Raw genomic sequence first — 17,247 nt, 5'->3', positions numbered from 1 at the left:
AATCTCAGTCTGAATACCTTAAAAGACGGATTAGAAGGCACCAAAGCAGCTCTCCAGAGTTAATTCTTGAAGCATTAAAGTCTCTTGCAAAGGGAACAAAGGCAGTTATGCATAAGATGGCTCTTGTAAGGGTAGAGGTCCAAGATCTTTAATAGGCAAATAAGATACTAAGCCGGCGCCGGAGGGCAAAAAGGACTAGATTATAGAAAAGAGGGGTAATAACGGTAGAGGAAGGAAGGCAAGCAATTGATTAAATGGATGTAGATGTACAGATAGTGGCCGAATCGTTGAGGAGTAGTGGTTGAGGGAGGTCGGTTGGACTGGGTATTCGGCGATGTAGTATCTGTGGCAAGCCCGGGTATAATACAAGAACTTGCCAGATAGTGATTGAGATATCTAGGGAAGAGTATAGTAAGTAGTTTTAATTAATTAAATAGTCTGTGGTATTTTTATAATAGTTTTTAATTTTAGGGGTAAGGAAAAGTATCCTACTTGCTTGTCTGTTCTACTTACTTATTATGTATGTTAAGCTATATTAATACTTAACTTTTAGATTATTTTAATAAGGGAGTTAATAGCTTAGTTAGTTTTTAGTTAACTTAATAGTAGAAAGAAATATTTTATATTCTTTTTTAAGAGCCTTTTATTTAATATAAATTCTCTTTTCTAGAGTTTCTTAATTAGGTTTTTAAATTTCTAGTCTTATTTAAATAAGGATATTATAAAATTAACTATATTATTATAAATCTTTACTTATAGCTTTTAGATTAAAATATTCTTCTATCTATATATCTAAATAATAACCTTTTGGGGAAGAGTATAGAAAATAGTATAGAAATTACCTTCTTTAAATTTCCCTTTATTCTAAAAAGCCTTATATAGCTTTTAATAGATCTTAAGCTAGTTAAGTATCTTAAGGTTAGTTACCTTTTTTATAAATAGAGAGTTTATTTTTAGGATTTTTTTAAGGGGTTAGAGCTATTATTTCTTATCCTCCCTCTTAAAGTTCTTTAGAAGCTTTATCTTAACTTTCTTCTAAGTATTATATTTATAGGCCTTTTTTACTTTTAACCTAATATCTTTATAGAAAAAATAAATTAATAGTATTTTCTTTTTCTTATTAATATAAACTCTATTTTTAATATAATTCTTAAATAACTATATAAAGCTAGTAATATTAGTCTTTTTAAACTTATATTTAAATATATAAATAGGAATAAGAAATTTAATTTATTATCCCTATTAGCTTCTAAGCAGCTTTATTATTTAGATTTATCTTAAAATAGATATTTAACTTTAAAGAGTCCAGTCTTATAAAGATAACTCTATACCAGCTAGAAGAGTAATAAGCTATAACTAAGCCAGTTTAATATATTAAGTTAGGGGGTAGCTAGTTATATTCTTAAGTATCTTATTTAATACTTTTCTCTTCTTCTTCCTCCTTTTTATTTTAGTAGTAGTATTAAAATTATAAGTATAGTTAGAGAAATTTTAATCTCTTAAAGAATAATTCTTTTTTATAATATAGCCTTAGCTAATTATATTAAAATAAATATCTAATTGTAATAGTATTTTTTTATATAGAGAAATATATAGCTAGAAAGAATTTATAAATAAAAAATAAAAGAAAGTTAAAGAAGAATTAAGTATCTATCTTAAGTAAATATAGGTTATAATAATTATAAAAATCTCTTAAAAATAGCTAGGAGTAATAAAGGGAATTACTACTAATAATTAAGGTTTTTACTTAGTATTCTTTTATACTTCTTAGTAAAATCTCTTTTATAGGGTAATTATTATAATAAAGATCTTTTTTAGATATTGTTAATTTCTCTTTTTTTCTCTTTATTTCTAGAGTTAAAACTCCCCCTCTTATATCTTTCCCTCTAAACTTTAAAATTCTAATATAATAGATAGATAATAAAGCTAGTATAGCTAGATCTTAGTTTTTTATAAATATTAAGTTATAATTATTACAACAATACCTTTCTATCTAACTAATTTCTATATATTCTTATTTAACTAATAGCTTACTAAATAAAATTAGTAATCTAAGCCTTAAATAGACCTCCTATAGGTATAATTATCTAAAGATATTATTTATAAATACTTTCTAAGCTAATTATACTTTCTTTTTTAATCTAGCTTTAAAATTAAAAAGTTAGTATAGTTATAGTTAATATAGCCTAGAGTTTAAATTATTATAAATATCCTCTCTTATAAAAGTATCTTAAATAGAATATCTAGCTTCTTATTAATTTAATTAGACTTTCTAGACTCCCTTAACTTATAGAAAACTCAGAAAGATCTTAATCCCCCTATCTTTTCTTTTCTTTCTTCTTACTCTTTTTAAGTTTAATAGCTTATAGTATAGAAGTATATTAATTAATCCCTCTAATAAGTAAGATTAATTAATTTACCGCCCTATTATAACCTTTAATTTAACAGTAGGAAGGGACGGAAAATAATACCTAACTTATTAACTTACCCTAAGGGGAATATACAGAGAGTTGTTGTATAGGTATCTTAGCCAGTCAGCCTGAAGCTACATCAAATTACGTATATAAGGTCAGATCAGTCTGAGGCTTATATCTTCTAATAGGGAAGTATCTTATAAGATAGAATATCGAGTCGGTTGCAGGAAGGTTTACTGGTAAGGCATTAATGGGCCTGCAGCAGCCCGATATCTAAGGGCAGTTAAAGATAGAAGTTAGATAGGGATTGTAGTAATGGCAAGAAGGCTTAAATAAATCTCTTAAAAATAAAGGCAATTAATTAATAGACTCCCTAGCAGCCTCGAGCCCTTCTAGCCTCTCTAACTTCTAGGAAGAATCTCTGATAAAAGGAAAAACGATGATTTTCCCAGTAATGGTACTAACCTCCCTTTTTAATCCTATCTAGGTTACTCTAGAGATATCCCTGCTAGCAACTAGCTAGCCTAAGTGTCCCTAACTGCCTGTTATATTACTATATATATAAGAGAAGTTTAGAATATAGTAGAGTTTATAGTTAAAGTTCTTTATAACTATAAGTAAATTAGATAGTATATCTAGGTATTTAAATAGAAGTTTAGTATCTTTTATCTTAATAAAGAGCTTTAAATTATAAAAGTCTTATAATTTTAATTAGTATACTATAGTAAGAATATAGTTCTATAGTTAATTTAAGTCTTATAGTAGTAGGAAATAGAATATCTATAGTTAGGTTTAATAATTAGAAGTCTTAAATAGATAATCCTCTATCTAGAGAGTATAGTAAGTAGCTAATATATAATAATAACTTATTAGTAGGTATTAAAGTTAATTAATACTATAAACTTAATAAATAGTAGAATAGAAAATATTATTAATTAGCTAATAGAAATTACAGTAATATAGTAAGTATAAAAAGAATAAATAGAAAGTAATAAAATTAGTATCTTTAACTTTTATAATAATAAAATATAGTATATTTTTAAGTTAGAATAGAAGTAGTTAAGGTTACTTTATATTAAAAGCTATATAATTTAAGATTAGGTAAATATCTATCTAAATATTTTACTAATATTATAGAATAGAATAAAATTATATTCTATAAATTGCTACTACTAAAGAATTTATAAAGTCTAAGAGGCTATTAATATTAAATAAAATAATAGATAGAGTCTAAGAGGCCTATTTAATATAGAAGCAAGCCTACTTAAGCTTACTATTAAAGTTTTAAGTTATAAAATTAAAAAATAATACCTACTATTAATTTAGAATAAGTTCTATTATCTTACTATTAATTTTAAAAGTAAGAATATACTATTTATTAAATATATAAAATATATTATAGAGGATTAATTAATTAAATTTATAGTAGTTATTTACTCCCTTAGCTTTAATATATACTATTAGAAATTCTTAAAAGCTTTAGGTATTATAGCTATATATTTTAATAAGAAACTGCTAAATAAACTTCTATATAGTATATTTTATATTAATATTAGTATTATTATTAGCTAGATCTACTTACTTCTTAATATAAATTTATAGGCTTTAGAATTATCTTTAATCTTTATACTCTTTAGTAGAGTAGAGGCTAATTAATTTCTTCTTATAATAGGAATCCAGCTTAATAGTATTAATAATAGGATTACTAACTTTCTAACTAGAGATAGTAAAACTATTATAGATAGAAATTTTATTTTCTTTAAACTCCCCAGTATCAAATAAAAGATCAGCTTCTTTAAACTCCTTAATATTAAGTACTAAGTTATTATCTTCAAACCCCTCTATATTAAATAATAAATTATTCTCCAGTCTGGATAATCTATTCCCTCCTACTAATTTAATTATATCAAATAATAGCTCGGCCTAGTAGTTTATTATAGCAGTATCCTTTCTTACTTTCTGGCAATTTTAGTAGTTTCTATATAATTTGCTTATAGGAGATGCTAATATACTGTAGCACTATCCTGTTTTTTAGCGCCTATAAATCGGATTTTTATTACTGCTTATACTGCAGAATCTCCCTAGAATAGTTCTATTGTGATCGTGGTAAGTGGAAATATAATTTATAAAGTAATCGAAATTATTAACTAGTTATAGAAATTGACATTTAATAATCAAAGTACCTTATGTTGCAACAGTATGCGGGGTAACGCTCGATCGATTGTCACTATGTCGCGACATACCGTGACATACCGCGACGGCAATATCAATTTAAAAAGAATAAAACTTCTTTTTTTATATTCTTTAGATAGTAAAGTATATATTAAAACTGCATTTGGCTATAAAAATTGGCAGTGGCCTTGAAAACCTAAGTGCAGTTTTCCCACTGGAGCCAGACCAAGAACGTTTGCTGTGAACGACTACGGGCCCGGCCAGGGCAACTGTCCATGAAGCTCAAGACGTCCCAACAAGTTTGAGCGAGTCCTCCCAAAGCCGACCCTCGCTCTCAGGATCATACGCATGTTTGGCGTATCCAGGACCAAATGGGGGATCCCCGTCCTTCGCAGGTTCTGCTACTGCGCAATCGGCCAGATATTTCCCCCCCTTTCCCTCCCACTGTTTGCCGATGGCCGCCCAAACAGTTGTTGCAGCGCCCTGCTCGGGGCTCTTCATTATCTTCTGCACGTCCTCGTTTGCGGCCAGAGTCGAATATTCGGCTTCTGGAACATGCTTCGTGAGACCGGTCACGATCCCACCAGGATGCAGGCTGGTGGCATGGAGGCCTTGGGATCCGTATCGCCTCTCTATCTCGTTTGCCATGTAGATGTTCGCAGTTTTGGACTGCCCGTACGAAACCCATGGATGATATCCACCACTTTGGAAGTTGTAGTTATCCGAGGCATTGATGCCGCTCATCGTGTGCGCAGTAGAGGAAAGTACGACAACTCGAGAGTGGAATTCTGGCGTCACGGCTGCTAAGAGCGCTGGTTTCAGCAGCTCGAAGAACAGAAAGTGAGACAGGTGATTGGTTCCAAACTGCAACTCGTGGCCGTCCTTTGTGAATTGAAGAGTCTGGATTGCCATGATTCCAGCATTATTCACCAAGATGTTGATTTTGTCCGTCTTAGATAAGATCTGGGAGGCTGCCGCACGAACGCTTTCCAGGGAATTTTGGTCCATCTCGACGAGCTCCATGCGACTGGGCTCGAAAATGTCCACCAAGGCCGCCTTCGCTTTGGTAAGGTCTCTGGCGGTCAGGAAAAGCTTTGCTCCTGTGGCCGAGAGGGCACGAACGGTTTCGATTCCGATTCCAGACGAGGTGCCAGTGATGACGATGACCTTGCCCTGCAGTGTGTTCTCGGCGGCTTCATCTTGGATGATCTGCAAGGCGGTAGGTCTGGCGTCCCCAGGACCTTGAGGGTTGGCGTGGGCTGCTGCGTAGCGAGACATAGTTGGTAACAGTGTTGGATGAGAGTTGAGGCTAGAAGATGATGAAGACGAAGGACAAGTGTATAGATTACTGAACATGAGTCTCCCGAGTCTTTTATACTTGGCTTGGAGGATGGAGATCCATCGTGGCCTCTATTCGACTATGAAGACTGCTTTGTTATCCGTCCATGACTCTATGACAAACGTCAACCTCCTTGTCAGTGAGTCTCCAAAGTCCGCTCATTGTCCGCCTACCATCGGGGAGTTGATCTCTCCGGTGGAATCTCTGGAAGCATCACGGCTGACCGTTTTTGCCCCATTCGTCGTAGCGTCGGAGTTGACCTGACTCGCAGCCATTTAAGCATTGTTAGCTGGCTGACTTTTCTTCCTTTTCAGGCTTAGCTATCTGGCGATTGATCAGCGGCTCTTAGATCGCGGTGACAGAATTTCCCCCTTTCGTATTTCTGGATCTGCCGGCACTGATGCGTGCTTCTGGCCGCACAATAAAAACTTGTATCAGCCTTAGAGATGCTCAGCGCCAGTCAAAGGCTCGCGGCCGAAGAGCGGAAAGAGCGGAAAAGGGTACAGAACCGACTGAATCAAAGAGCGCGCAGTAAGCCAGAAGATCCTTGCAAGCTGTCTTCCTAGCTCACCGGTCCAGGGCAACGCGCCAAGGACAAAGAAGGCAACAGTGCCAAGCCGTTTCGGGTTGACCGTTGGCGACTTGGGGAAGATTCTGGTCCTTCGACCCAAACCTCGCCGCACGACGTCCACGGTTCAGAACACATTGCCAACGACGGACAGGCTCTTCGTCACGCAAAATGTCCGACGTTACAATCTCTAACCCAGGTCTCTGGCACAACAAGTAGGGTACTTCCTGCCCTACAACCTGCATCAACTCGTCATACCGAGCTTCCCCTACCTACCGATCACGCCCTGATCCATCTAATTAACCAGAACGTATGCCGAGGGTTCATGGAGAACAAGACGATACTGAAGCTCCGGGCAAATTTCATCAACGCCGTACAAAACCCCCCGCTACCTTCCGATATCGCAGCAGCAGGATGTGGTAGTGTAGTGATACGAACTACCTACCGGACAATCCCAGCCAGTCTTTTGCCAACACAGCTCCAGATGAACTGTCCACACCCTAGCTGGATGGATATACTCCCTTTTCCACAAATTCGAGACAATCTCATTCGGCGACAATACACGTTCGACCATAAAAACTTTCTTGAAGATCTTATCGGAGACTTGATCTATCTGATGTCGTCGTGCGACCCAGATCAGGAAGGGTTGACGCCAACACCGAACCCGCGGGTGAACCGGCGGAGCCAACCCACAAACAATGGCCACTGCCTCATTCTGTGGGGAGAGCCTTACCTGAAGGAGAGTTGGGAGGCTACTCCGCACTTTCTGACAAAGTGGACATGGGTTGTCGAGGGATGCGGCGACCTTGTCGACGTCTCTAACGGGTGGCGGACGACCAGGGGTGAGGATCTTCTGCAAACAAGTGGAAGCGGGCAACCATAAGCCTTGTACATGGAGTCTATCATAGAGTTGTTTCAAGCTTTCGAATTTCTTCTGCGTTATCAGCGGCTTCCGTTAGCGAGAATCGATAATCACCCACTTGGTTATTCTGGCCAACTGGACACGGTGACGAGTCATAGAGCTAGCTTCTGAAGCACGAGGCTTCTCCGCTATCTGCGGCTGCGCGTGGTGTGTACAACAGGTTACAGCATACTGCGAGACCTCCACTGTAGAAAACTTAGGCTCTTTATTCTATTCATCAGACGCGCTCATTGGCTAAGCAACGGAATATGATCGAGAGCTGATCAGCCAATGACGATGACGAACCCCGCTCCACGTGATGCGAGTCATTTTAGTCCCAAGCACGCAGAAGCAGCATCTCCAAGCTCCCCAAGAATCTACAACCTGCTCCAGGTGCCCTCATCCCGGGTTAACCTCAAATTATGGAAAGGCCCATCGACCATGTATCATGCTTCTTGTGCGGCGCCGCCATCGACCCGTCAGCGTATCTGCCAAAATAGATAGGTCGGTTCAGAGCCCGTGAGTAGCTGAAGATTGCCAACTAAACCGTCCAAGAATTGCTGAATCGGTCCAGTATATACTGTTGGTCAAGATTGGGGTGCCGCACGTCTTTCTGGTGTTGGGAGACGGCGGCAATCTGGAGACGTCATTCCCCTTGACGAATCCATCGACGTGGACGTATCCGAGCCCATCGTGGATGAAAATTGGGTGCGGATTAACCTCCTAAAGTCACGCTTTGGCGAAGAGAATCCCCCAGGTCCTCCCATCATCTCTCAGCCCCTCTGGGGGTTTGCGCTTCACACCCGATGCTGGAGACTCTTGTGCGCCATTTCAGACATCAATTTCCGAGGCCGAAGCTCAGTCCAAGTCCTGTTTGATATCTGCAGATCGCAGCCAATCCAGTTTGGTCTGCTTCACTGGGGCCACGACTACAGCGGTCTCGTTTGCTGCTGGGGTAGTATGGAGAACTCGTGTCCCGGTGAGGAAGTGAAGTTACCGTGCAGTCAGCCGACAGACGGCTCTTACCGACATGATCCTATGGATACCCCCCATCTTACTATGTATATTCCCTCCGATACAGAGTCTACTGGTTCAGACTCCGGCTCGACTCGAAGCCAGAAGACCCGTCAACAACTCAAGCCGGTTCTCCCATCCAGCAACGATCCATTTCGCCTCCTGCCCCCCGAGCTGCTCGTCGACATCCTGGTTCAAACGAAATCAAGCGACGCGGCCAGTCTTCGACTAGCCTCTAAGACCATGGCTAATATAGGGCTGCCAGAAAAGTTTTGGCGTTCAAGATTCTGGCCTGGCCACGAATTTGAGCACGTTTTTGAGGTGGCTCGTTGGCCGACGCCGGAGGGTGGATGGAGTGCATGGCATCACAAGTTTTGGCTTCAAAGGACTGACCCGTGCTTGAAAAACAGACAGCGCGTCTGGCCTTTGGCTTGTCGACTGAGAGACTTGTTTGCTCTGGGATTGGAGTCTCCTGTTCGCCACAGATCTCCCTGCAAGTCGCTTTTCGACCTCGACGCGAAAAATAGTGATCTAGTCTGGCACACCGCGCATTCAAAGATTTTCCCGGCAACATCTACTTTCTCGGAGGGCCCAAGATCGCTGCATGATGCAAAAGTCACAATCACAGGTCCCACAGACACGGTCTAGGTATCACTCGTGGCTGTTAATGGTAACAATTATGTGTCTGGCCTTCGATTACACAAAACGACGAAGTAACTATCCAGCTCGGATATCACCGCGCTCAACGCGAGTTCGCCATCATTTGGGATGACTGCCCGGAGGTACCTCGCTCATTTGTGGGGTTTCAGGTCGCAATAGATGCTCGAGGTATCCGCGGGCTTTGCCTACTATCTAAGCAAGGCGCGCAATCTCGCTGGGTTGGAGATCACGAGACCGCTGCAAAGAAGTCCATCACTTGCAAAGATCCAACGAATGGTGGAATTGAGATCACCCAGGCAATCAAAGGAGGCTTTGACGTGAGTATCTTCGACACTGTAAAATTAATGCACAAGCAATTAATGACCAAGCTAGGCTCTAAAGATGGTGTCCATATCTGTTCACGGCCTTTGCCATGAGAATGAGAACAGGGACAAGGGGGACGAGAACAAGGCTAAATTGGGAGAGTCTGCCGTCTGGTATCCTGACCGACCAGATCCCGCCCTTCGATTCCTGGGCGTACGAGACGAGCGCCTTTCGAAACGTCTGGATAACGTCCCCAACCAAATGTGTTTGTTTGGCGGGAGGGATGGACAACTCCTTCCGTATCTCACCCACGTCGAAGTTACCATAATCGACCGTTCAATCTTAGGCACTTCCACTGACTACACTGCTATCTGGGGTAACTACTACTACTTAACCGACTCAGACTAGAAGCTGAATATATAGTAAAATTACTAATTATAAAATACAAATATATAATAAGGTCTTCTAATTTATTCTATTTATTTAGTTTTTTTAGCTTTACTTAATATCATCAGATAAATTAGAGCTATATAGTAATTTCAAATAGTAGAAATAAATAATAAGTACTATACTCAGTACCAGAAGAAATAGTAGCTAAATAATAAGGTTATTGCCTACTAGTCTCTACCTAAAGCTTCTATTTAACCCCTTTAACTTTAACTCTACTATCTATAGTTAACGACCTTAAGACAGTAATCTTATTCTAAGCTATAAAATATAAGAGAGACTAACTATCTTCTATTATTAAGAGATTAACTTCCCTTTTAATACTTATTCTATTATAACTAATTTTTAATATAGTAAATGTTACTTAAGTAGCTTTTTCTAGGGATAATTTATTATATTTATATTATAAATTTTAATTTTAATATAATTTTAGATTTTCTTAGAGTTTAAAAGATAAATTAAAAAAATAAAAGCTAAATTTCTTCTTAAGTTTTTTTAAAAAAAGAAATTTATTTAAGCTATTATTATATTATTTATAATATTTAAATAGAAGCTAATAGATTATATTAGCTATTTTTAGATATTATTTACTTTTTAATAATAAAATTAAAGTTAATAAATAAAGAAATTAAATTCTTATTTATAATTTTATTTTATATATTTAAATAGAAATAGCTATATTTTATAATTTAGTTAAAAATATTAATAATTTTAATTTAAGAAGTTAAGTTTTTTTTTAGAATATTATTAGAATTTAATATAACTTCTAATTTTAAAAGCTATTATATTATATTAAGTTAGTATAAATACTAGCTATATAAAGTATTAGAAAAAGGGGATTTAAATAAGAATTATTATTAATATTAGGAATTTTAAGATATTAAGTTAGGTTATAGGAGTTTTTAGTATATTTATTAAGATTAAATTAAGTTAAAAAAGTTAAATAGAATTTTAATAAAGAAAAAAGTAACTTAAAACTTAAAATTTAAGTTTTAGTAACTATAATATATATATAATAAAAATATAGTAAATTTAAATATTAAATTCTCTTATTAAAGAATTTATTTTATTTATATATTAATATTTTTTTTCTTATTATTATATTTATTTTATAAGTTATTAATCTTATTATTAACTTTAGATTTTATAGCTAATTAAAATTTAGCAGTTAAATTAAACTGCTTTTATTAAATTAACTTTTTATATAATAATATAAAACTTAAATTTATATAAATCTTTAATATATAAATATTCCAATTTTAATTAAATAATATTAAAAGATAATTCTATAATAAATTTAATATAGCTAGAATAATAAGAGCTTTTAAATAAAGTTAACTATAAAAATTAAAGATAATTATATTAATAATTAATTAATTTATTTATTAATATCTAGTAGCTTTAAATTAAAAGAATATTAATATTAATATATATATATATATTACTTAACCTTTAATAAGAGAACCTAGTATTTAAATTTACTGTATTTTTATTATATATATATTATAGTTACCAAGGCTTAAGTTTTAAGTTTTAAGCTGCTTTTTTCTTTTCTATTAGAATCCTATCTAATTTTTTTTAACTCTAATCTTAATAAATATACTAAAACCTCCTACAACCCGACCTAATATCCCGAGATTTAAGTTATTCAAATCCCCCTCTAGCTAGTACTCTTAATAGCTAGTATCTATACCAGCTCGATACAGTATAATAACTCCTAGAACTAGAAGTTATATTTTTTATAGCTAATTTCTATAAGAAATTTTAGCTTTTATTATTATTAGTATTTTTAATATTATTAGCTAGGTTATATAATATATCTATTTCTATTAGATAAATATAATATTAATATTAATAGCCTAACTTTCTATAAATTAGCTTTATTTCTATTATTAAGAAATAAACTATATCTAAAAATAGCTAATATAATTCTTTAATTTCTATTTAGGTATTCTAGGTAGTATAGTAAGAAGTTTAGAAGGTTTCTTTTTCTAAGAATTTTAGATAGTTATTTAGCTTATATCTTTTTCTTTTATTTTAAAGATTCTAATAGAATTCTATACTATATTAAATCTAGATTTATATTTTAATATATAGAGATATATATAATAAGAGCCTTATAATTAATAGTAGTTAATATAGTAATAATTATTTAGATAAAATTTATTAAGATAGAATAAGTATTAAAAGAGAAGTTAGTTTCTTAATAATAGAAGATATTTTTTTTATATTTTATTACTTAAAATAAATTACTATTTTAAGGTTATTAATTATAAATAGTAAGGTTATTAATTATAGATAATAAAGTTAAAGTTAGAGGGTTAAATAAAAGTTTAAATAGAGATAGTAGGTAATAATTTATTATTTAGCTATTATTTCTTTTAATATTAAGTATACTTTTATTATTTATTTTACTATTTAAATTATTATATAGCTTTAATTATTTAATAATATTAAGTAAGATTATAAAAAAACTAAATATATATTATTTAAATTATATTTATTTTTTAATTAATATTATATTTTATTTTATTTAATTTATATTTTTATTTTTCTAAGCTTATTTTATATTTATTTCTTATTTATATTTTTTTATCTATTTTATTTTTAGTTATAAATTTTTATAATTTAATAGTATTATTAATAAATTAATTTAAAGGCTATTTTTTAAATATTTAATATTTTATTTATAGTAATTAAAATAATATTTACTACTTATAATATAAAGTAAAAATTAAAGTTAAATTAAAAATAAAATATTAATAAAAGAAGAATTTAAATTTAAATTTATTTTTTAAGTTAGCTTATATTTAAATAACTTATAGTTAATATAAATTAAATTATTATTTAAATAGCTTTTAAATTTAGTATTTATTTTTAATTATTAAAAGGTAATTTTTCTTTAAAATAAAAAAATATTATCTTTTTAAATATTTATATCTTAAATTATTTTTATATAGTATACTATTTATTTCTAATATTAAAAAAATATTTAATTAATTAATTAATTTATTTATAATTATATATATTTAATAATATAATTTTAATATAAAAAGAAATATATATTTAATTTTATTTTATTTATTTTTAATTAAATAAAAAAATCTTTATAATAGCTAATTATAAAGTTATTTTATATATTTATTTAATAATATTATATTAATTTTTTTAATTTTTTCTTTAATTTTTTTAATAATATTCTATTAATATTAACTTTTAATTATATAATATTAAATATTATTAATTATATAATATTAAATATTATTAATTATATAATATTAAATATTAAAAGAGATTTTTTTTTATACATAAAACTAAGATTATTAAGATCTTAGCAGTCTCTTACTTAAAATCCAATTGGATATCAGAATCGAAATTAGCACGAAAATCTACCCAGGTTATAATACCGCAGCAGCAGCTGCAGGGCACCGCTAAGGTAGAGGAGCCAATGGCGGTAGATTCAAGTCGTACTAGCCTTAAAAATAGCAGCTTCCACCCCAATACAGGCCTTCCCAGTACAGGCAGCATTAACAAAACAATATCACAACAGCCTCGCCTAAAAAGAAGTAACTACTAGAGATATCAATAAAGAGAAGGCACTTAAAGAATTATCCGGCCTTATTAGGGGGAAATTCTAAAAAATATAGAGAATCTCCACCCTTACTAAATAAAATCCTATATTACTGGCAATACTGCTAAGACTACTCCTAATATACTCTAAACTAGAAAAAACAATTTATAAGGTTATATAAAGCTATCTAAGATACCAAACTACCCCCGATATATAGCTATAGCAATTTAGGCTGAAGTTATATTAACTAGATATAATATCTACTGCCCCCCTAAAGCCTATTCCTACTTATATAACTATAAATTATAGTAAAGTAAAATAACCCCCCTAAAGAGATTTATATATAAACCCCATTAAAATTATAATAGCAATTAACCTAGCTATTAAGAACTAAAAGCTATAGTAGTAGCCTGCTGCCTCTAAAGTAATAATATAATTATTACCTTTACAGCCCGTAGCTAAATATATTATAGTAGATAATAAGTTTCTAAGGCCTTTAGAAATAATATATTAATATTAAAGAGAATTATAGTATTATAATAAAAAGCATACCAGCTAAAAGTAGAAGTTAATTATAATACCTCTATAAGAAAATAAAAAGAAGAATAATATTATAGTTATTAGAATAACTCAGTATAAAGCTATAAGAATACTATAATAAGAATTAGAATAATTCTAGCAGTAAATAGTATATTAGCTGCTAACTAGCTATATAATAGAAATTAATATATAACTTAATAATAATAAATTATAAATTCTTTAAGAAGTTACTATAGCTAAATAATACTTTAACTACTATAAATAAACTATATTGCCAGATTCTATAGAAAAAAGCTTATTATAATATATAGTATTATAGTATATCTAGAAGGAAAAAAAATACCTACTATACCTAATAAAGCTATAAAATACTAGAATATTAAGGCAACTACCTATATATTAAGAAGTATTCTATAGTAAATAGCTACTAGTAATAAGCAATTCAGGCCTATCTATATAACCAGATAATTTAAAATAGACAGAACCTATAGAATACCCAAAGCCCCCTCTATAGCTAGCTAAACCTAGAAGACTATAAACTCCAAACCTCTCCTACTAAAAGAGAGCCCTAGCTGCCCCCTAGACATAAGCTAAGCAGCTAAGATAGCTAGAATAGGCCTAATACTATTACAGTAGTACTATAAAGAGCTAATAAATACCAGAAGATATAACTATTAGAAGGGCCTTTTATAGAGTATAAAGCTCTGCTCTAATAATATCTATAAGCTAACTAATTAAGGCTAAAGTAAGCTCTAGCTATACTAGAACCCCCCCTTAGTATATAAAATTAAAGATCCTTAATAGAATATAAATAAGCAGCAGCCTAATACTTCTAGCTTTAGAAGGTAAAAGCAATATAATATAATATTCTATAGAAACTATATTAAGATTCTACTATAAACTAACTAGCCTACCTGGCTACTAGTAATTACTATATAATATATTATAGAGCTACTTAGTAATATATATATATAAAAAATATAAATTAAGATTAAATAGTAATAGAGAAGCTAATTAAGAGGAGTAATCTTTAAGGTAATAGGCCTTTAAGTAATAGGCTTTATAGCTTAGAAGGATAAATTAGCTAAAAAGAATTATTTAGAGAAGTTATAGTAGCTATAAGGGAAATCCCTTAATAATTATAAGTAATATTAACTAATATTACTCTATATAAAATAAGTATAATAGAATATTAAGAAGAGTAGAAATAGTTATTAAACTAGCTATACTTAATAATTAGAACCTTCTAACTTTAAGAGAAAGAAAAATAAAAGCTAAAAAGACTATAAATAGTATTATAAATCTTATATGAGTATTGCAGGAAGTATAGGCGCTAAAAAAGAAAGTAGATATTAAAAATTAGACTATAAACTCTAATTAATTATAGCAAATATCTAACTTAATTCTAACTATAATTCAATAACCTTGGATAATACTAAAGAGGCTCTTATAACCTTAATTAAACGAAATAAATAAGTTATATATAGCAGCTAAAGTTAACCTAAGGCTAAAGCTAAATAAGATTAGAGTAAATATAAAATTATAGAAAATTTAAATTAATTATAGAAAGCTAACTAAAGCCTTATTTAAATAGTATTAAGCAATCCTATAGTATAATAGCTACTAGTAGTTAGAAAAATAGTAGAATATAAAGTCAGAAACTACTAAATAAGTTAAATAAGCTAGAAAATACTACTAATAATATAAGAATACACTAAGTAAAGTACTTCTTTTATCTAATACTTTAAATAAAGCTATAAATAAATTATATAAAGAATAATAGAGGCTATTTCTCTAAAAAGCTAGTAATAACCTAAGATATTCTAGAAGATAGAGAGATAGGTAAACTCTATAGAGCCTCCTAAAATAGCCTAAGATCCACTTCTATAAAGAAGAGAGAAAATAAACCTATAGATAACTATAGTAAGAAAGCTAGGATTCTAATGGAATAGTTCTTTCCAGACCTAAAGGTTGGCTTTAGTAACATCTTCAAGGGGGCTATAGCCTCTTTACTATTTACCCAAGATAACTCCAGGGCCTAAAAATGTAATAATAAGGAAATAGCAACATCCTAGTAAAGATAAGACTATAGAAGGCCTTAAGTAATAATAATATCTCTATAGGCCTTCTTAAAGCTTATAGTAAGGTATTTAATAAGATAATAACTAGAATAACTTATATTAGTATAAAATAAAATACTTTCTACAGTAATATTATAGTATAATAGTAGTAGTACTTAAGAAAGTAAATAAATTAAAAAGAAAGAAGCTATATTAAAGCCTATAGCCTATTTCCTTCTATATATAACTAGGAAAATTATTAAGGCAGCTATTAAGAAATACTAGTTATTATAGTAGAAGCTCTTAGAGCTTCTACTAGAAGGCTAGATAGAAAATTATACTAAGAGATTAATTAAAATAGCTATCTAACTTATAACTAAAGCTATTAGAATATATAAAATTACTTTAGTATTATTATAATCTTATAACTAGATATCTTAAGTATTTTTAATATAGTAAACTTTATTTAACTATTTATATATTTAGATAAGTAGAAATTACTCCTAGTTAGTAAGTAAACTTATAGCTACTTTATAAAAAGAATAATATAACTTTACTTTAATAATAAAGAATCTTCTATATTTATAATCTATATAGAGGTATTATAGGACTCCCCCCTCTTTTTTATTTTCTTCTTAATTTATATTAGTATATTCTATAAGCTACTAGAGTAATAGAAGAACTTATTATTATGGGCTTTATAGATAATACTAATTTAATAGCAGTAGGGCTATTAGTAGTAATAACTTAACGCTGCCTGGAAATTGTATAGGTAATTTGTAATAAATAGACTATAAAGGTATAGAATGATCTTTAAATCTAGCAAATTCAAGCTTCTTTACTTTACTAGAAAATACTAACTAAATGGGATTCTATTTAGCTAGGGAATGTAATAATATCGCTAAGTAAGGATCTTAAGATACTAGAAGTCTGGCTAAACTAAAAACTAGATTAGTCAACCTACCTTAAGAAACTGACGGCTAAAATATAATGCCAGTAGTAATGCCCTTAATATAATTACTATATCTATATAGAGATATAATATCCATAAAAGCTGCCTGATTTATATAGAGTAATTAAAAACTGCCCTAGCCTATAGAACCTCTGCCTTTTTACTAACTTACTAAATAGGGCAGCAACCCCTAAGGGATAGCCTGCAAGCTAGCTGCAGAGTAATGAAGAGTCTTTATATTGCAGCCGGGGCCTATAAGGCCACCCGACGAGAAACCTAGAAATAGAGCTTAACATCCCCCCTGGA

At 31.3% G+C, this 17,247-nt stretch overlaps 3 protein-coding genes across 3 annotated transcripts; 2 read left to right on the top strand and 1 right to left on the bottom strand.

Annotated features, from left to right (window-relative positions):
* Positions 1-4,868: 4,868 nt before the first annotated feature.
* Positions 4,869-5,864, bottom strand: BGZ61DRAFT_487910 (WW domain-containing oxidoreductase; the record flags this gene model as incomplete). Its single annotated transcript, XM_046250045.1, has 1 exon — positions 4,869-5,864. One exon carries the CDS (start codon positions 5,862-5,864, stop codon positions 4,869-4,871), a length of 996 nt encoding a protein of 331 aa, XP_046093295.1.
* A 651-nt stretch (positions 5,865-6,515) lies between these two features.
* Positions 6,516-7,484, top strand: BGZ61DRAFT_545977 (uncharacterized protein; the record flags this gene model as incomplete). The annotated part of the gene is made up of 2 exons (XM_046255320.1): positions 6,516-6,692; positions 6,756-7,484. Coding segments are annotated over 2 exons (798 nt in total), but the record flags the coding sequence as incomplete, so codon positions are not given.
* A 280-nt stretch (positions 7,485-7,764) lies between these two features.
* BGZ61DRAFT_511284 (uncharacterized protein) lies at positions 7,765-9,828 on the top strand. Its single transcript, XM_046252116.1, has 5 exons — positions 7,765-7,872; positions 7,909-7,913; positions 7,969-9,050; positions 9,134-9,385; positions 9,441-9,828. The coding sequence occupies exons 1-5, from the start codon at positions 7,817-7,819 to the stop codon at positions 9,777-9,779; spliced, it is 1,734 nt and encodes a 577-aa protein (XP_046093293.1). The 5' UTR covers positions 7,765-7,816; the 3' UTR covers positions 9,780-9,828.
* Positions 9,829-17,247: the final 7,419 nt, after the last annotated feature.

This window comes from Ilyonectria robusta, assembly GCF_021365365.1.
Source record: "Ilyonectria robusta strain PMI_751 chromosome Unknown BGZ61scaffold_105, whole genome shotgun sequence".
Taxonomy (NCBI): Eukaryota; Fungi; Ascomycota; class Sordariomycetes; order Hypocreales; family Nectriaceae; genus Ilyonectria; species Ilyonectria robusta.
This window is presented reverse-complemented; position numbering and strand designations above follow the sequence as displayed.

Bases quoted from the DNA above. Each gene is read 5' to 3' on its own strand.
- BGZ61DRAFT_511284 (XM_046252116.1), top strand. From the start codon at position 7,817: ATGGAAAGGCCCATCGACCATGTATCATGCTTCTTGTGCGGCGCCGCC. The intron at 9,051-9,133 runs GTCTAGGTATCA...GTAACTATCCAG, and splicing joins TCACAGGTCCCACAGACACG to CTCGGATATCACCGCGCTCA. The intron at 9,386-9,440 runs GTGAGTATCTTC...TGACCAAGCTAG, and splicing joins CAATCAAAGGAGGCTTTGAC to GCTCTAAAGATGGTGTCCAT.